General features: G+C 43.2%; 1 protein-coding gene across 4 annotated transcripts in view; it reads right to left on the bottom strand.

The window, feature by feature from the left end:
* Nucleotides 1–21,777, bottom strand: part of gsk3ba (glycogen synthase kinase 3 beta, genome duplicate a) — a 103,351-nt gene that overhangs the window by 65,077 nt on the left and 16,497 nt on the right. For all 4 annotated transcript variants that reach the window (XM_088912704.1, XM_088912702.1, XM_088912703.1 and 1 more), the window contains exon 2: nucleotides 1,755–1,948. In XM_088912704.1, the coding sequence (XP_088768830.1) occupies nucleotides 1,755–1,948 (194 nt within the window). The remainder of the gene's footprint in view (nucleotides 1–1,754; nucleotides 1,949–21,777) is intronic.

Raw genomic sequence — 21,777 nt, forward strand, 5'->3', positions numbered from 1 at the left:
TGCATTAAAAAACTCCCCACTGTTCTGCAACTCATTTGTAAGGCGGTGGTTACTGCTGTTCCTGACAGGTAGGAAGATTAACTTGCAATTTTCATTAAGCACAGATGACACAAAATCTCTTAAAAGAGCATCTGTTACACAAGAATAGAAGATAAGCACATACTTTTTGTTTTAAAGACGGATGCAAGAAATTCTGGATTTCAGCTGCACAAGCAGTATTTGTTTTCATAAAAAACAGACTTAAGTACAAAGCTCATTCAGCTGCCACAGAATAAATGATGCCGTGTGATGCAGGAGGCTGTTGAAAAGCTGCTAATTTGGAAGTGAATCCAGAAACCTTTAATTGTGATAAAAACAGCTTAAAACCAGTAAAATAAGATGGCTTCCCACTTTCTGATGAGTACAACATATCTGTGCCAGGAAAGACCAGGTTAATGTCTCCTGTTGACAAGATGATCACAAAAAAATCTGTACTCAGCAAACACGCCCTCCCTTACAGATTTAATGCCTTGCTCAAGTATTCCAACCTTTCCCAAGGTGCCCCATTTTGTGAAAATTAAAAAGGGTGTACACATTTCTTTTCAGCTTATTTTTAATCAAATATTAAAGATATTTAATATTAAATGCTCAAATGCTTGAAATTGAGCTTTCTTTAAGGTAAGAGAAAACTAAACGCCAAAAAAAAAGAGAAAAGATCATGCTGACTGCATAAATATTCAGTCCCATGAACTCAATCTGTGGAAGAACCTTTGGCAGAAATATATTTGTAAGACTTTCTGGGGGAATATCTACTAAGCTTGCTCACCACTTGGCACAAGTTCTGCCCATTCTTCATGGCAGACTTGCTCAAACTCTCTTGGAGCATTTCTGCATCTTCTCCACAGGATTCAAGTCAGAAATTTGACATGAAGAGCATGAATCATTGCTTAGTGGAAAGGTGAACTTCTGCTCCAGTTGTAAGTCTTCAGCTCTCTGAAAGAGGTTTTCCTCTAGTATTTGCCTGTACTTTGCTCTGTACTTCTTTTCTTCAATCCTAATAAACTCTACAGTCCCTGTTGAGAAGTATCCCCATAGGCTGATGATGTCACCACCACGTTTCACTTTACGGATGCTGCTGACTGGGTCTGGCTGTTTTGATTTCCCACCAGATGTATCACTTTAGAGAGTTACACAAAAAAGTTCTTATTTTGTCTCATTTGATTACAAAACCTTTCACCACATGTTTGCAGCCTCACTTAAAATGCTTTGGAGCAATCTACTTGTGGGATAGGAGATTTGACATACTGTTCAGTTTGTGTAGTGACTGAAAGAAAATGTCCATGAGCGGACAATATCAAAAAGTTTTACTTTGTGGTTTATTCTTCGCTCGAAAATCACTTCCTGTTCAAGGAACCCCACAGGGACAGTTGGGTTTTTTTTCTAAAATCATGAGAATCACTATTATCCACACCGATTTTTCACTCCTCTCCCTGATGTGGTGTGTAGGCAACCTCCCGTCATATAATGGTTGCTACCAGTCACTCAGGTAGGGGGTGCCATTCAGTGGTGGATAAATTCAGCCCTCTTCTACTTGTTAAATACTCTGGTATCCTTCGGGGATACCAAAAAAGCACTATATAAATGCACTTGACCAGTAAATGTTTTGAGTATCAAATCATAATCAATAACTGAGTGCATAGCGCAGCGACCTAGTTGATCTGCTTGTTCAAAACTGCTCGTGGTAACCGAGATGAAATCCCGATCGCTCTTCTCACCTTGAATCTCTTGTCTTGTAGGACCTTCTTGATGGCCACCAGCTCCCCAGAGTCGCACAGCTTGGCCTGATACACCACGCCAAAGGAACCATTGCCAATGACCTTAGTGTCCGTGTAGCTGACCTCTTGCGGCCGGTCAGGGCCCTGGCCTGGAGTAGCCACCACTGTGGTCACCTTGCTGCCATCCTTATCCCCTGCAAAAAAATAAAAAGGCACTGTTGTCACTCTCTGCACCTCGACTACTTCCAATACAGCCGAGAAACCGGAAGGACTCCCAGTGCAGAGCAGCCAGAATCACTTCTGGGCCCTTATGCATCCAGACTACTGGAAGAACTAGAATCGCAATGAACAGCATTCCACATCATTTGAAATTCTCAGGTTCCTCACGCCTAATGTACATTACAACAGCCAACAGCTTGGAAGCTGAAATGGGTAACAGGGAATTCTGACACAGGGAATTCTCTCTGTTGGAAACTGTTGGGAATTCTCCCTGGAACATACACATCTTCAAGAGTTCTCCGTTTCTAACACAGCAACAATGCTACAAAAAGAAACCAAACACCATTAGTGTCTATTTTAAGAGAATATTCTGAATACCAGGATTAAGATTAAAAAAAAGTGAGAAACAGCTTCAACACACTCCGAATGAAGTATTATGCCACATTAACAGAAGTACTGGTGAAGCAGTAGTCTACGGTACACGGTAATAGACAGACAGGAATCACGCCCATTTGGGAAGAATCATTATTGCTCTTTTTCAACATAACTCCCTCATTACATTGATTTTAAGGTTATTTCATCATCTGAAATTATACAGAGGATTCCAAGAAAAAGCTCACCTGGAACATATATTTTATAACTTCCAATGAATGAGAATAGCATTGCGCTCACTATGACTCAAGTTCTTGCAGTGACATCAGTAATTTGAAAAGAAAGCACTACTGCAGCTCTTAAGACATGCCTGACATCATTATACGCAACTTAAAATTGAAAGTTGTGTCAGGTTATGTCAATTGTTTGATTAGAGATAAATCAGTAACATTATATTTTATTAGACTGCACCCACTCAACATTAAAGTAAGTTATTTTGAGATTCCCCTCTTTCCCCAGTTTTCCCCCCACCTTTACCAATCATGGCCTCCTTATAATCCCCATCTACAAATTGTTTTCATCACTCTGTTCTCCTCCCCACTGAGAGCTGGTGTGTGGTGAGCGTTCTGGCGCACTATGGCTGCCGTCGCATCATCCAGGTGGGGCTGCACACTGGTGGTGGTGGAGGGGAGTCCCCGTTACCTGTAAAGCGCTTTGAATAGAGTTTCCAGAAAAGCATTATATAAAAGTGTAAGGACTATTATTAGCTTCTAAAAATTGAATATCCAACATTGTGAAAATCCAAAATTCAACATTAGTGAATGATTTTAGAAATGACAAACGCCTCTTGCCATTGCCACTCCCTGTGGTATAAAAAAAAACCTACAACCTTAAAGTATGGTTTCCCCTTTTTTAAAAATTTTGTTCCTTGTTATTTCGACTTTTCCACCCGAAACACGACACAGCCCCTGACTGGAAATCTCTTTGGTTCGTGTCCTGCAATAATGACAACGTCGCGCACAGCATGTCTGAAGACACGGGGACAAGGGTGCAGCTGGATTATGGGGAAACTGGCCGACTCCACATTTTAAAAGGCAGCTAAAAGCCGACATGCATGAAACTGAATTAGGACGATAAGCTGACTTCCCTAAAGTGGATAAGAAAAAAAGAGATATGCATGGCTTTTACCCTATTTAGAAAATCACTTTCTACCATTTTAGCAACATCTCAAATGACACTAGAAGTTTCAATGCACATGGATCCTGTTCATAGAACCAGGGGGTTTAATACAGGGGATGTGTTTACCATAAAAAAGGGAATAAAATAACAGCAGATCTTAAATCCTGACACAGGCATGCAAGATTTCACAAGCAAAGGGAATGCTTTTGCAACTTCAATGGTTCAATGTTGATACTAAACTAAAATGTGCAAGCAAGAAAGCACACATTGGGCAATTGTTTCCTAGCTGGCAAGCACACAGTACAAAGATAAAAAGAAAGTGGTGTGCAATATTGTGTTGCTTTTTCCACAAACAGCATATTTAACACTAGATTCCTACTTGGAACAGGGTATAATGAGCACAGCAGTCCCATCTGGGATAAAGGATTTCGGAAGAGCCTATGAGTATTTAAAGCTTTTTTTTCCACTGCAGAATACCTAGGTTGGTAAAAAATTAAAGACCTCTTTAATTCAGGTCTTCAAGTGACTAAAAAAACAGTCACTTCACTAAACGTGGCACAATTCAGATCCCCTCCACCATTTCCAGGCAGCTGTGCACCAATTTCACCAGCAGAATTATTACTGGACAGTTCTGTAACGCGTGCATGAATAAAACAGAAAAAATAACGAACTCAAAGTCGCAATCATGTGGAACTGCCCACTCTCTTTCTGGAGTGACATACCCCATCTCAAGAAAGAAGCTGGAGTTTTCAAATATACATAAAAGTTAGGTTAGTGAAGACTGTTAACATCCAATTACTAAAATTACTAAAATGCCAGTCCTGCCTTTATATCGCACTTGAATTTAAAAAAAGTTGCTTGAACTAGCCTATTTAAGCCACTGCATTCGACAAAGGACAAGGGAACCTACTAATTTTCTAACACATAGTTAAAGTAAAGGGATAATTACGTAAATGAGCAGAACTTAATACATGTAGCTAAGTAGCTGCCAAACAAAGGAATTAGGTGCTGCTGTATCCAGGCCTACAGAGTAAAAAGAAGCCTCATTTCGAACCAGTTCAACTTCAGCAGCAATGTGGTATGTTCACTGAATCCACCGACATATCCATTTTTAAAATTTAGCCCATTTTATTTTAAATTAAGCTTCCCTTTCAACAGTGCTTTGCAGACTGCTGTACCAAAAGGTCGCTTTCATAAAAATGGCTTGAGAGGAAGATGAGATGACTTGCACTAAGAAAGGAAATGTGCTGACACAGTACGAGGGGCTAGAGGGGGTTTCCATTATAAACCCTGCAGAGGAATCCATTTGCGGAAAATGATTCTGAAGATCTTTCGTACAAGAAAAGGGAGCCATATCCGAAACACGGGCACATTTTGCAGGATGGCACGGTAATCCATTCAACTAAAATCTTAGGAAAGAAAACCCCCACAATTTCATAATTTCATCAGTGTCAACTAAAGAGTAACTTAGGTGCAAAAGTTGTCAAAATTAGATGTAACCCTGCAAAGACACTTCATTACCAGCCAAACCAGATTTATATCCATTAATATATTAATGCATTTATTTTTTAATTGAAAGCTATTCAGCTTGTATTCACCAGACTTTTTTCTCCTTCTGTTTCCTGCAACGAAGAAAAAAAATGGAATTTCCCTGGATTTTTAGAACAAGAGCAAAGTCTGCTTTATTTATAGCCACTAATAAAATTGGGAAATGCAGAAAAGGTCTTGTCCTGGAAGGAAACTATAATGTGAATGGGTTTGACAAAGTGAAAGACGAGCCATTAGACAAAGCCCATTATTCTCTTTTAAGGAACAGAATGCAAGGATAAAATAGTTAGAGGAAGTGCAGACAGTGACCCAGGTTATCAACACACTCAAATCGCAACCTCTCGCAGACCCAGCACTTCAAATTTCCCCAACTTCATTTGAACAAAGAATGAGGCTCCGTCCTACAGTTCGCCAAATGAAAATCTCAAAGGGAAGCATTAACAGAGCCCATTTGTTTGTTTTTTTTTTAAAGTGTCTTAGCTTCTAGCACATCCCTGATTGGTTTTGTCTTAATCTCAGAGGAAGCGGTTGTGGAGATAAAGGTTTCTTGAGTGGCTGACAATTTCACCTGCAGCTTCCTATACATGCAGAACTTTCCTATACATCTTTAACCACTGTGAATTTTACATAACACACATAGCTTTATCTACTGATTTATTCGCACAGTCTCAGGGGTATATAACAAAGCTGATTTATGATCTGATGTCAGCTGTCTGAACCTGGAGAGGCTTGCAGTTAGCTGTGCACTGTGGGGCTCACAGTGCTGACAGTGAATGCCCCATAACTCTTCAGATCAGATGGGAGGTCACTGCATGGCGGCATGGAGCTCAAAATGCACAATACAGCAAATGGCTCAACGGCAAACATCTCAGATGACAGCACTCAGCCAGGCTGATTAAAAGGGAACTGCAGTCCCAATTGCTCAGACCCATCATTAAATCAGGGTAACAAAATTAAACGGATGGTACCACAACATTTTACAAATTCCAAATTAAGCACAAAATCATGAATTTTGTGAAAGTACTATAAGGCCACCATGTGGGCGCAAACCGCTGGTCTCATCATGGGCAAGGGCAAGAGTTCATGAGAACTGTGATGTGAAGCCGCCCTTCCTGCTCACTAGTCACTGTAATGGTTAATGTATTGCATTGTAGGAGCAAATAAGTACAGGTTGTGCAACAGACATTTCGCCACAGAAACGTTCCAATGTGATCTGCATGCAGAGTTAAGAAGTTGAATTTGTTGGTAAATTTCTCTTGAAGTCAAGAGCAATATTTCTATTGGATTAAAAAGTGATGTATTCACAAGCCTGCTTGTTTACAATGTAATAGGGCTGCTTCATGTCAGTCACATTTTGTTGTCTCATTCTGATTCACAGACGATTTGGCACTGCACATACGTGGAAATTCCGTCTATTTTGTGTTGTAAGTCTGAGATTTTACACGTTACAGTGTACATTTTACTTTCATAGTGGTTTGTAATGCACTCATCAATGCCAATTCTTTATAACATACAATATAAAAATAGCGCTGCAGTTCCCCTTTAACAAACTGCACCCCAAAGAATAAGGAAAACTAGTTATTCTGAAATTCAAAAATGTCTTGTGTCTGGAACAGAGTATTTGGAGCCAAAAAACTGCCTGATGATGAACCCATTAATAAGTATAAGAAATTGGAGAATTGCTTCTCTTCAGTGCCCACACAGTGGAGTGCGAGAGGAGAACCACGGCTCCACGCCTGATCTGGCTGTACTGACTGGAGCAGCTTCCCTCCAGCTCCCGAGCAAAGTCCTTGTTGGCGAACTGTTAAAGGTTAACTACCCATTGTCTCTCTTTCCACAGCCCCAAGAGTGGCGTTTCACCACAGCAGCAAGAGAAGGTAAAACTGAGCTCATCACATGAATGACGCAGACAAACTGCTCGGAAAAAACATTTGAGACACCTGTACGAGGATACTAAACCAGGGACCAACACAAAACTGACGAGCACCGTTATTCTCGACGCCCTGTGGCTTCCCAATACAGCACCAAAGTTCAGGCTGCTCGAGTGTAAAATGAACGAGAGCAAAGAGATGGTTAATGTTCCTAGCATTTTTGCTTTGAACATTTTGTTAGAAAATAATTAAGAACGGCAGAAATAAAATCTGAAGGTAAACAGTTACACTACTGCAGAAATAGCTAAAATGAGTCACCCTGCCTAACAGCAGAGCACTCTGGGAGCCCTTGCGTTTAAATGCGTAAAATAAATGTAAGGCGTTACTGGATAAAAAAAAACAGATTAAAGAAAGACAAATGCAGACATTAAAAGGCTCAGAGCAAGAAAACCTCAGCATTTTAAAATAGTTTGAAACGCTGCAAGAAGGAGGAAAATGGCACCGTAATGTAAGATTGTTTTAAATCTGTCCTGTCCACACATCATGATGCTGGATTGAAATTTATTATAACAAAGGGACTAGACAACCATTCCTGAGTTCACACACGTTTTTCAGGTTAACTACATAAGAAGTTGAGTGTGAAGATCTAGCACGAGTCCAGGATTGGGGTCATTTCCGAATCGAGTTGAAATTCAAAGGTCAGTTCCAACTCAAGTGTGGAATTGGAATCGAGAAAAGACTCGAAGCTTTGGGATTGGCATTGCATAGTGAATGGAATTACCAATCCCATCTCAATTCCACTGACCAGCATCCATTTATACACTGATTACTTTCAAAACACCAAGGAATAGCATTAGCCTGGTTGAATATCCAACATGCCTGTGTGTAATTCACACAACACAAATGCGTGGGTCACTAGCGGCCACTTCTAGTGATAAATTGACTTGTCAGTGTGACAAGTGAGGCTGTTTATATGACGGGTGTGATGTGAATGTTCTCTTGTTCTCAATCTACTATAACAAGGCAACCTGCTTACTCTATACAAGACCCAGCCCTGTGCTCAGTCTTTGCTGGGGACATTTTTGGAAAGACAGGGAGAGGGACCTCCAGGATTTTGGAGACTTGGGCAGTGTTGGGGAGTTTCTGTAGCACTGCTATGATTTTGGAAGAGCAACACTGATCACGCGATTATGGTTGATGATGAACTTTGCCCGATGATTTAGACATTATCTGAACATTAAGTTCGAATGAAGGCTGCAAAGTGGAAAACCATTGTTGCTGGACTTACCCATGATGGAACATCTGTCAGGCTCAAAAAAAGCCATCTCCAGTTTCATCAAGCACTTCAGAAGAACTACATCACGTGGTTTATCTACCATGTACACATTTCGTAGACCCATCAATTAGTGCAATTAGAAAATATTTTAAAACATTTTAAACTAAATGTGTTTATGTAATTAAAGTACAAGAGGATCACTAAAATGGCACAATTGCTATCATATGTTCATATATTTTGTACAAAACTGGTTAGGTGAATGCTCTCCTTGAGGGATTGAATGCTAGCAACTGAATTTGTATTTGCCAGATTTCTTGTTCAATGGTGTTATGTATATAAACTACTTTCCTCTTCATTTTCAAAGAATGCACCCTGATGTTCTCAGAGTCTGCTGATCAATCTGGCCAGTCTTCAAACCTTAAGAAGTGAAAGAGCACAGTTCTCCAAGTCAGTGGAGCTTACTAAGAGCACTGTCAGCGTCAGTGCTAATGACCTCATGCATCTGAGCAGTCTTTTGTGATATGCCTAGAAAACATACTGACTGCCCTGATGGAAAACATGGAAGCCATTGAGCTATCCTTACACTGAACCCCAAAGCCACAACCATCGCCTATGAGCAGGCCATAAGATTTCTGTACTAACACTAGGGCAGCGCCTGAGTGAGAGCAAGACTTGGCTGTAACTGACAGTTAATATGGAGAATATTATCAGGAACATTTTTTTCCATAAAAGTTAAAGAAGTTCCACATCTCTTCCCTCAATTGCAGTCAATCCGAGTACAGCACTGAAGGCACAAGTAGCTGTTCAGTCTCAGGTTATATCAAATAACTGCTCTTCTAAATGAAAACATGTCAGTCGTAATAGTGTCACACACGGTAAGCCGCAGGACTCCTGTCACTGAGTGCATGGTTCCCATTCCTAGAACTGGTCCCAGGGAGAGAGAACTGGCATTAACTGCCATCCAAAACCAAAAAATTTTTCTCTTTAACCTCTCTCTCATACAAATAAAAGAAAACACACAAACTTCCACAACATGACAATTTTCTCTTTTTTTGCGAACTAACAGTTCTATACACATAGTTCAGGTGGGTAGCTGCGTCAGCATGCGTAGGCTGCAAAGGAACAAGTAATAGGTTTATTCCATTCTGAAAAAAAGAAGAAAGAAAACGTTTCGGCCGTGGGGCCTTCTTCAGGTTATATGTGTTCTTCTATACACATATAATAACGGTGTGGCTCTGTTACTGATTTTTTGCCATCCTTAGACGAGGAGTTTTTTCAGTGACTCCGTTTCATATACTTTGTCATGTATATTGGACAAAGTGATGTGGATTTCTAAAGACCTCAATTAGATTTGCATTGTAAATAGCAAATGCAAGCTTCACCTCTGCCAATGATTGATAATATTTTGTCCCTGTCATAGGGTATAACTACACACACTTACATTAGCAGGATGTGAGAAAAGAAAGGCAGCGTGAAGCACTCTGGTATCAGCCAAAGTATCATGCTTCATGCACTGCTCCTAAACTCTTACCTTTCAATTAGAAGGGCCACAGCTCACACTCTCGGAAAAAGACTAATACACCAGGATATATTTAAAACTACAAGTAATGATTCCCTTTGTGAGCCACAAACGGTGACTACAATGAACCCTGAATATTTATTAAGCCCGATTTCAAAGGCTGTATAGCTTTGAATTAATATACCCTGTGTGTGCTTTCCAGTTGATTTTAAATCCTGATTTAATCAAAGACATTAATGAGCTTTCATGTCCCGATCAAAAGGCCCCGAACACCCAATTAAACATTTACTAAATCTGTGAACGTTTCCAGAGCAGTACTTGGACTGAAATAGGTCAAAGTGTCGCCTCCCTCATCCAAAGTTCATGTTTATTCACATCAGAGACAGGGCCCCAGGAGCTGAGCTGCAGATAGATGCGAGGTGAGTGTAACAAGCCGAGTGCCAGCAGTCACGGTCCATATTCCGAAACTGGGTGAACTGCTCTGGGAAAGACCAGGGTGAAGCCACCACATCTCAGAGAGGACCAGGGGGATTCCTCAATGTGTTCAACTGAGTGAACCGCCACCCACATGTCAAAGATTACTATTTAAACAGCAGTATGAAAAGGCACTTAGGGTTCGGAAGCAGAGGCTCAGAGTCGAATCCCAGGCCAGATGCTGCTAACTACACTCCAATTGCGCCAGTAATCATACAACCGGCTGTATAAACGGGTCTCTGGGTTATCTTTGCAAATGACGATGAGTTTTCAAAAAACTCCTCTGGTCAAATAAGGGATTACACAGATGGGCTACGACTCCTTTCCAAAATAGCAACTTTATCGTAAGAGATTACAAAAGATTAGGAAGTGCAACTTTAACTCCTCCAGACGCTGTGTTGCGTCTTCACAGTGCTGCAGTGCCTTTGTGTGCGCTAAGGTCCAGATATCCCTGGGGACAGATCTAGTCAAGAAGAACATTTGGAAAAATGGAAACAGTATCTGGAGGTTTCTATATTCACACTGTGAAGCCAGCTTGCACTACATGCAGGAGTTAATGCGATTCTGATGCACTGAGAGAGAGAGCTGTGTGGAGGCGCACCAGAGAACTACTTATTAAGCAATAGAGCTTTTGAGTGTTGCCAGCCCTCATCTTAAGAGCCTACTGTCTCCAATGGCATCCATACAAATTGCCCATGAAAAGGAAAGCGCATCTCTGCAGGTGGCAGTGTTACAGAGTCACCACTTTTCTAACAAGTAGGACTTGAGTCCTTTAAAACAGGAACAATCTTCTTGCGCGGAGCGACAGCTCATCGATCATGTACACTGCTCATTCTGACAAGAGCGGTACTAATCCGCTCTGATCGCGCGCTGGCTTCTGACAAGTCTGCCTGAAACTGCAAAGACAGCCCCGGCTGTCGCAGATTAAAAGCCAGCGCTTTCCAGAGTGGAGCTGGAGCACCGAGGTGGCCACAGACATGAAAGGGGTCATACAGGGGCAGCACAGAAACACCTGCTTCCGACTTGAACCGTTTCGGGCAGGGCTGCCCAAAATGTGGGCTTGGAGTGCCACACCCTGCAGGCTCTCTGGGCAGATTTCATCCATCCGCTATCGAAGACCACAGCCAATTTCACACCAGCACACTGGGTCAGTTTCACACTGCAAAAAACCCACCACTCCTTGAAAAACTGTCCTGCCTGACCACGTCTCCTGTAGAGCTCAGAAAAGAAGTGGTTGACCAAAAAAACAAAGCTTTTCTCAGTTTGAAGGCTTTTCTTGTTCTGCCACAGTCTTTTTGAAGTAGAACTGCCGATTCTACAGGCTAGAAGCAGCGTCTTGTAACTGGAGTGCTGTATAAACAGCCCTCTGTGCGTCTGTCATGACAGACTTACAATTTCAAGACATTTCTGAACACGCATACAAAGTCTTACTCATTTCAGAAAATCTGTTTCAACCAAAACCAGAAACTGCTCCTCCAGCATACACTTAACCTCAGAGCGGTTTCACTCGAGACCAGACCATTTGGCCCATCTAGTCTGTTTCCCAGGATCACATCCGGCCGATTCTTGACAGAAACCAGGGTATCGGCTTCAAGAACACTAAAATAAAAACACAGCACTCTGTTAAAAAAAAAAAGGACGAAATATACACAAACACATAAGCCCGTTTTTAGTGTGGAAAGCACTTGGAAAGGGTACCAGAGTTGAGACCGAATCGCAGCTTCAACAATATTAAATTGTGTGCGCGATGCAAGGCGTGGGCTGAATTTCAGCCTGTGAGCAGGAGACAGTCCTCTCAGGATCACAGCAATCCTTCCTATTCTAAAAATATGTTACAATTACATGAATGTGTGACTATGAATAAGAAGTAGCATCTTGCCACTGCAAGATATATTACTAGTAGGGGTCAATAATTTGTCACTAGCGAGTTAGAATTATAAAATCAATTTATCTTCCACATTTGGGTTTCACATTAAAATTTCATGTTTTATCCATCAAACATGCTTTTAAATCACACATGCTTCTAAATAAAAACACAGACAACTGTTGTCCACTACACTACTACCAGAAATAAAATCACTGCTCAAGCCATTTCCATACCTCAGCAAAGCCCTACCCTCACGCACACTGCAGGAAAGCTTGCCGAAAGGAGTTCAGCTAAACTAAATTCAGTCTGACTGGGGTAAGGTCAGCCAACAGCACGGTCCAGACGGCTGTGCCTAGGGTGCTCACTGCTGGGGTACCCCTCTCCCGATTGTGCAGAGGCACACGCAAAGCCCAAGACAGCCTTCATCGCACCTGCGTGAAGTGGCATCGGAAAACCGTCCAGCTGCTGTGTAAAGCTTCTTCAGACCTCCACGGCACAACGTCAATCTGAAGAGCTTTTTACTGCAGGCATTGTGCACAGTTAGATCTATAGCATTCTGCAGCACTTTACAAAGCAATTTCCTACCATTAGGTAAGACACTTACAGAAGTTTGCAGGGTGTCAGTTTTCTGTAATTATACTAGTCCTGGACGTCTCGACTAGTTTTTGTACTCTCGCTTTACAGTTATAAGATCACAAGCAAAAGAAAAAGAAAGCTGCGAACGGAAGGTCTCGTACTAAAGACGCTTCAAGACTGGTTACTCCCACACCCTCTTCTAATGACAGGGCGAGCCCCGATCTGTGACTCGCCCCCTGGAGAGTGTGTTGTGGAGACCCGGTAGCAAAAACAGTGCAGGGCTTTGTGCCCAGATCATCCAAGAAAGAAATGCTCTGAGAAGACAGCGAAGAGAGGTTTAGACATGTACTTGGAACAAACAGAGGTTAGTTGTGACCCAAACAGCCAAAAAAGAAAAATAACCTTTTGGCTGTGGAGGGCCTAAAGAAGGTGCTTTCTTTTCCTGTTACAGTTTCTGAGCTCTCCTTTGACGGTCCCCACACAAACCTCTAGATGTCAACTGGTGGTCTACACCCTTCCTGGACAACCTGAACAAAGGCCCATGTGTTGACAGCTGATAAATTTCAACTGCCTATTTTTACTTGAATAACCAAGAGCAGGAAACCTGAATTATTAACGTCAACATTAACACGATGCTGTCTGAACACTGTGTAACACAATTGATAAACCACTGCAATCACAGCGATGGCCAACATACAAAAACCAAGTCACTAATCTATCTGGTAATCTAATGTCAGTTCATCTTATCCGGAAAAAGTTTACATTCCAGAAGCAAGTAAAATGCCAAGAATCAATGTCCAGAGTATCTATTTTAACTTGCTGTCTTCTCATTATTGTGGCACTACATCACAATACAACATTTCCGCACACGATTTGCACAGCTACATTGTCATCATCGGATTCCAGCAGCAAAAGTACAAAGAACAGCACCGAGCTGTCAAGGTTACAGCGCAAACACCTCTATAGCAATAGAGCAAAGTGCCTCAATTCAGACATTTCTTCTGAATACTCCTCCATATAAAGCACACAGTCTTTCAAGTATGAATGATGTACTCGGCACTTCTCTTAGGGCATCTCTTTACAGACATCCTTCCCGGCGTTCACCTTCCTGCACTTCAATCCCCATCTCCTTAGCGCAGGCAAACCTGTAGATCAGCATTCCCCCTCTGAGCTGCAGTGCCAATACCGCCTCTGGTCTTGCCAAACTGGAACCTAGGGTTCATATGCTTGTAGTACAATAGGCTTGGACCATTCTTCAGGGCAGACGCCTGATCGTCTACAAGCTCCTTCACCCCCTGGGCCAGGACACAACGGTTCCTGAAAACCAGCGACCTGCCCAGGTTGGCGGGACGGGTTGTGTGGGCCCCGATACCCGAGCCATCACTCTCAGGGTGCCAGTGTACGCAACAGGAATGTACGGCACTGCTTAACAGGAGGACTCGTACAAACTACCCAATTAGCCCGACTTCAGACAAAAAAAGGCTCGCCAATTAGTTGGATAGTTATAAAAATATACTATCTGTCAGGAATTCTCAGTAATGCAGAGGTTGTACCCTTCAGCGAGGAAATTCCCAGCTGTATAAAGCAGTCCCCCTGCCATCAATGAAAACGAGAATTTGTTCCCAACTGACGTACCTGGTTAAATGAAATTAAATAATAACTAAGGACAACAACGTCTTGAGGCAAAAGCAAACAGTGGTGGCGTTGTATTTGATGTTTCACGTAAAAAAAACTTTCCGGTGGGAAGCTACTTCAGAACACAACCGTCTAATCGCTGCTGTAAGTAGCGCACTGGCCTAAAAAAAATTACACAGGAATGCCCAAGCCTAAAACCGCTCGTCACCTTGGGAAAAAGATTCTCCGGCTGAAAAGAGCGCCCCCGCAAACAGTCTGAAGTGCTCACTGGATCAATTACACGAGCCTGCGACACTTAAAACTGCAGCGCTGCTTCCCTTTGCACACCAAGCCAGAGAACGAGATGCCAATGCTCAGAGCATGATTCACCAGCACTTTCAGATTAGCTGAAACAAAAATCAAAGGCTTCCTGACTGAAAATCTCCGGAGCCTTCCCTTGGTCAGTAAGGAGGCGTGCGCACACTTCCAAACGCGCAGCCCTTTCGGTAGTTAGCCGCTAATTGATCCGAGGAGCTCATCCCGCTGTTTCTTGAGAGAAGCCAGGGTACTGGCTTTGAGGACATGCCTGGGCACCTGGTTCCACACTCCCACGTCTCTTTGTGTAAGCAAGGGCCTCCCGTTCAAAGGTGAATGGAAGGACAGTGTTCAAGTGCTCCATCTGAATGGGCCCTTTCCTTCTTGTGGGCTCTGCTCTTCCCACCACCTCCACCTAATTTCAAACCTCCTCTCCTCCCTGCCTTTTGTCAAAGAGCCGGGATGTGTGAAAGCTATAAAACATTGCTGTAAAAGCCCTCTACCCCAAACCAGCTGACTTCTGACCTGAGGCAGCGCGTTCTCCTGAAGCGAAGAGGGTCACATTTTACAACCACTCCAAAAGTTTCGCAAAATACTTCCGCCAAGCCATTCGATAGTTTTTTACGAGCCAGCTCAGCACTGATGCAGCCCCAGCAAAATAACAACAAAAGTCCCGCTGAGCGCATAAAAATACTGCTTTGGACAGAGCAAAACATTCTTGGAGGAGAAGCTGACAGACCGCCCTGGAAACAATCCCTTCAAAGGCAGCTGGATGCTGGGAGCTCGCCAGTGGCAGCACTTTCAATGCGATCCTATCCTCCCGCTCTCGCCTCTCCTCTGAGAGGACTAACAGGGCCACGACGGACGGCTCAGTGATGCTCCACAGCTGCACGGGGAGTATCTGCTCATTGGGAAAGGAGTCAAAACTCAACACCTAATGAACGCCAGCCAATATTTTCTTTCATTAAAAAAAAAAACTATCTACATATGTTAGAGCCTGAGGAATTACTCAGTGAAGAGAAAATGGGATATTTACTTATTTGAAAAAGAAACTGATATTGCTAATTAAATTAATTACACAATTCCACAGCATCTCTAGCAAGGGCAACATAAGAAGCTTTCAGGTGTTTGGAAGTTTTTTTACAAGTGTTTCACACCAATCGAAGCTGTTTAAGTTAGAGGAATATAGAGGAAGGTGCATTTAAACATGGAGACAAAAGAAAAGGGTCAGGAGACCTTGCTATTTTTCACTTTCTCACTAACACTCCAGAAGAGAACAGGAAGTTTGCACTAGCCCTTTGTACTTAAGTAAAATCAATCACTAAATGGATTGCTAGACTAGGCAGACAGCGTTTACCGCCTGGGTAACAGCCCCACTACACAGCAGGTCAGGCACAGAAACGAGAAAAGTGCTTCACCAGAATTTAGGGGGAACATCTGGTAGGTCAGATTGAGCAAATCTGGGACACAGTGGGACACCAGGGTGTCCCAACAAAATGGCATGGGTTCTCTAATTAACCAAGTAGTAGGGACCAATTTCAGTTCAAATGTGCACTGCGTAGGATATCTCCTCTCAACATCTAAGCAGGAAGCTCCTGCATCTCGATGTGTCGGCTGACAAAAACACGTTTGGCATTTCGGAAGAGACCTGAGGCAATGAAGAGGAATGAAGAGGAATGCGACACCCCTGTGTTTGTGCGACACTGGACAAAAACCACCAATCTGTCCGAGGAATCAATACACTTCCTCTTCCTGTACGCTCTACCACAGTTTGGACAGACGAGCTTCTCTCAACCACAAGATAAAACACATGAATAAAGCAGCTAAAGAGCAGCAAACCAAAAATTGTTCTACAGTCATTTACCGTTTGTCCACTCAAGGAGGGACTGGAGCAATATGGAACCACATTTCAAAATTGGTGCTCTCAAGTGGCAACTACAGTCCTGCTAGTCAGCGACTGGCGCTCTGAAAATGTTCAGCAAATACTATACCCCAAATCCGCCAAAAGGTTGTGTTAGTCTCGAACAAACTCCCAAGCCACGCTGAGTTAAAACCGATGCCCTGCCTGTTGACAAGAAATGTTACTTATTCTCAAGATGTCACCCAATCTACTAACTACCCAACGGGCCAGATGGACCAAATTGCAGCCACTCATTTGTAATCTTTACATTCTGATAACCCACATAACAGAACAACAAAACCCAAGTATTAAAGAATCCACAACCGCTCCACATTTTATGATCATTTTATTCATGTTGCCCCCAAAAGTAATTCGCTTTTAAAAACTAATAGTCTTTGACTAAAAACATACGACAGCCGCCAAAACTGAAGTTTCAGGATCCAAGCATCTAAGCAACAAACAGCAGAGCAGAGGCTCAGTGGGTCAGCAGGAGATGTGTACAGCTGTGTCAAGTGGGTAATGAAACGGGGAACAAGAAGAGACAAGTCTCAACGTTGATTTAATCCTGAATAAAATTTCATTTGGAGATCTTGATTCCTTAGAATCCAGAGAATGAGCTATTGAGACAAGCGGAATTGCATTTTGACAACACATTCTACTCCAGTTAAGGTCATGCTGGTTGAACTGACATCAAATGGCTCCAGATGAGAAGTTATATTTGAGAAAGCAAAAGATCACCTTCGTTCTGCAAATGAATTTAGGAGTCTACAGTTCTAAAAAACGTCATCTGAACCGAACAAAATCTATATTAATGCCCAGTTTCGTCCTTTAGGCAGCAGAGTGTAGTAGTTACCACTGCTTTGGACTCCTGGCCATAGGCAAGGTCGTGGGTTCAAATTCCAGCCGGGACATTACTGTTGTATCATTCTTCTCCAAAACGGCCTTGCTGTAATACATGAGCCTCTAAGACATCATCGCAAATAAGAATTCGTCCTCAAACAACCTAAAACTAAATACGCTTTGACACACTCATGCTATATCGCCCATTTCTTTATAATCTGCAATATTCTATTTTCAAAGACCAAGAAGGCAAGTGTACAGAAGTACAGAAGCCACTGAAGACTGGCGCTGAAGTAACCAGCTGCCTGGGCCCTTGACTCAGCCTCGGCACTGGAACACGTAGGGCATTAAGACCGATGTATTCCTAGGGGAGGAAGCCTTTAAACCTGGCCATTTTCCTTCCAAAAATAACACGTCGGATTAAAAAGATCAGTATGCCGTCAAGACTGTAACTCCCACCTGAAGCGTGACGCAGAACAGGGAAGAGATGCTGCTACCTACTCAGTTTTCGTGACAAAATCTGCCAAGTTGAACAAAAAGGCAACCTTCCGGGATATTCCCAACATATCGGCTGGGGATTCATCCTCATCACACAGCACCCCCTCGATTTCTGTGCTGGAGATAAGGGGGTACACCTTCAGGTCTGTGGGTGCCACAGAGAAAACTGGTCTCACAGCATGTATTTAACAGCTCGAAAGAAACAGGGATCCCGTTTCTCAGGCACAAAACACAGGCCAAAGTGGGTTTTTTACAGCTTTTTGCCCGAGTTGAAACAGAGCGCAGTTCAAGTCAACCCTGACAGCTTTCACGCCAAACAAGGGACGAGCCCTGCCACTTCACAGGTCTCCACCACAAAATCACTCCTCCAGCCGCAGTGTGGCTGTCACACTGCTCTCTTTTGGAAGAAACATTTTCCCTTTGAAGTTAAAGGACACTGCCCTCGATACGTCACATAAACATACTGTATGCCAGGAACCTCACTGCTCTTTCAACTCTCAATATCTCAAGGCACGCTGCAGACAATGCTCTGTCTCCAAGGTAGGGACCATAATGTCAGAGAAACTTCAGGGTCAGTATCTGCACATCACGGTGCAAAGATGCGTCTAACCGCCACCAATCACACATGCAGTATTAAAATCATTCATAAGTCTAGAATTGCTCATATTTACATAAAATGTAATGGAAAAGCATCAGCCCACACTAAAAGCCAGAGCTGCTGACATAGGCCTACCCACACAGCTATATCGTCTTGATTGGTGCCAATTTGGCAGTTAAGAAAAAGCCATGCTCAAATGATCTCTAGAGTCTGCAATCTAAATAACTCGTTTTCTTTCAGTAATATTTTATATGAAGTCCGATTTCTCATACATGTTAAAAAAAAAAAACACATGACAGCCATGACAGGTTTGGCTGTAGTTCCAGGTTAGATGTGGCACATTCTGGCGTAAAAATATCAAACTGCCTAGTAAGAACACGGCAGCAGCCAATAGTGACAACATGTTGGGCCACAGCTGCTCCAACAGCATCCCAGAAGAGACTGCTCAAGCCGAGAGCTTCCACAGGTCACACTTTACCGACTCGACCTAGTCGGCGAAGGAAACCGAGCACCTCTCTCTCCTCCACTGCTCCTAGCGGTTCCCTAGTCCTTTAAAAACAGTGTTCCACTTTCCGTCTGGCGAGAAAACCCTGCATGTTGTATCTGCCTCAAGAAGGGCCATGCGGAGCTAGTGCAACACTGCACTCCCTAGATACAGAGGCTTTCAGCAAAGGATATAAACAGGTTTCAAGCTCCAATGTTCCTGAAGAGGCACTGAAACCCCTTGTGAGCATTAAACTACACCATGTACCTCAATAAATGGCACCAAGGCGCTGTGTTCCTCCTGCTGAAAATACTATGGCAATAGTACCACCTGCAGACAAAAACAACATGACAGCCATCTATCTAAAGCCATCTTTCAGCAGAAATTTAAACACCTTTGCAAGCAGTGAAAGAAAGACTGGGCGATCTAATGTCCTAAAGTTGTCACTATCACTAACTCAACCAAAGGGCTGAGGCGTAAACGCCCAGCCGGTCCGAATCCCGAGATCCACAGTCCTCTGATCACGCAGGACATGAAAGCAGTGCGCAGCCCCTCCCAAAGCCCCTAAGCAATGGTGCCAACCGCAGCCCGAAACCAAGGTGTTGCAAGTAAAGGTCGCATTGCCAGTTGCTGTTAGTCAAGAAAAAGCAACAAGAGAAGGCTGAAAGTAAAGACGTGATGGCAGATGGTACTGATGTGGCATTCTCTTTGTCCGATGCCTCGTTTTTAATATCCAGAGACATTTGCACCCTTATCTTCTTGAGCTTACAGGAAGTCAGAAGATCCCCCACTGCTGCCGATTCCAATAGAGGAAGTCACCAACAATGTAAAGGAAGCTGGAAGCCTTTTAAGTCCATTCAGAAAGACTACACAGACATTTCAAAGGAGTAGAGAGGACCCAGGGAAAAAGGACTTGATTGTTGGGGGGAAAAAAGCAGAATGCTTGGAATGCTTATGCAAGCTCTCTGAATTCCAGCAGATTTGTGCTAGACTCTTGTACTGAAGATCTTACAGGATTTGGGGAAAAAACAGGAAGTGACATAAGTAGACATAAGTGACTTGACCTTGAATTTAATCTTACAGCTCTAAAGTCTTGACTGGGTTTGTTGCACAATTGTGACACAAAGACAGACTTATTTTAATAATAAAAACATTGGTATTACAAAAACAGAGTTGCAATAGACCGCTTTTTAATACATTGTGTGTATTTTTTTCCCCACTTGGACTTGTGATCAGTGTATTAGAGCTTGAATGTCTTCCTCCGTGTCTCATCACTGCAGGACAACATAGCCTGAAGATCTGCTTTCTTAAATGTGAAAGGGTCTTCTTGGGACTTATGACCACACACTCAAACGTACAAAGTGTCGTCAGCTGTAACAATGTTCAGAGACAGGTTTGTTACCTACTTTACACTAATCCCTGTTGATGAAAATGCCCGCAAAGAAAGGTCAAATGTAATTAAAAAAAATACAATATACCATGCTGTACTGCTGTTAGAGTAACTGCTACACTACAACCAACCAGCCAAAATGTTGCCAGGACTCAAGTATTATCTCCACTCTCCGTTTCTCACACACACGAATGACTGTACTGCCCTGAGGGACTGTGGAATCAGCATGAGGAGAAACCAGCCCTGACCTGCAGGCTGTGGAAAGGCAGCATTGCTCACCTCTTCCAGAGTTTAATGTGTACCTTTCGGCTCATTGAGAAGATTTCCAAGACCTCTCCGCAGCGCGTGCCTGCCGGATGCACACGGAGGGTGTACCCTTGCTGGCAGCGCACCAGGAAGGAGTGTGCTGGCACACTGGGCTGACGCAGTCTTTCCAAGGCGTGTCCTCTGAGGGCCGACAGGCAGATGGGGCATCTCTCTACCTGACAGGCAGAATCCACCGCTAGGCTCTGTCCCGCTCAGACACTGCCTTCTCTTTTAAACTGCTGTGACAGCGACAGCTCGGCGTTCAACGGCTCTGCAGCAGGGTATGACAAAACGTGCACATCCTTTACACAAAAGCAGAGATTAAAGACTGACAAGTATCATCATGTATCCACGAATCCCCAGAGTGCTAATGAGATGAGATCTGTATACAACTTCTGCCATGACAGGGCAAGTTTCTCATTTTCTTTTCAAATCGCCTTTCGGACCCTTTGATATCATACTTGCTTTCAAAGTTTTACACCGGTTAACACCTCTCCCCTTTATGAAGTAATTGACTGATTCGGCTGTAACATATTTTATGCTGCACGCTTTGCAGTGACCAAGGGTTCTTCACTCCCGCTTGCTGCTCCTACCCTTCTGTCAGGAGGCCGCGAGTGAAGAAACTGCCCTTTTCCGAAGGTGTATGGATGTCTTCCTGCCACCACAGCACCGAGGTACAGCAAAGAGTCAGGGGAACGACTGGACCTGATTCTCGCTGGTAACCCCACAAGGGGCCAGTGGGCCAGCAATCCCCACGGCTCAATTCAGCGAGATGGACTCGACATCACGAGGCAGATAGCAGGCACTCACTGCAAACATAGGTTTGGAATCAGTATTCTAACGACGTGGCAAGCGTTACCCGCTAATCACAAAATTCACCTTGAGGTGCTTTATCATTGCCGTAGCAGTAACGTGTTCTGCTTTTCCCTGTTTATTTATTTTTTTTGTCGCCGCGTGAGAACCGTTTACAAGCACCTTTATCCAAATTCTGTTTCCCCACTCAAAAGCAGTAGAATCAGAAATGTGGCAAACTGCTTTGCACTTCACATCTCAGCCACTACATGCTTTGACTCAATAATCCCTCAACTAGAGTTTACAGCTGATGCCAATACAGTTGTGTCTCATGGAGAGCAAGCTGGGGTATGCGAAAAGATGAATTCCTAATGCAAGAAATTGT

Source organism: Atractosteus spatula, chromosome 4 (assembly GCF_055471065.1).
Source record: "Atractosteus spatula isolate fAtrSpa1 chromosome 4, fAtrSpa1.hap1, whole genome shotgun sequence".
Lineage (NCBI taxonomy): Eukaryota > Metazoa > Chordata > Actinopteri > Semionotiformes > Lepisosteidae > Atractosteus > Atractosteus spatula.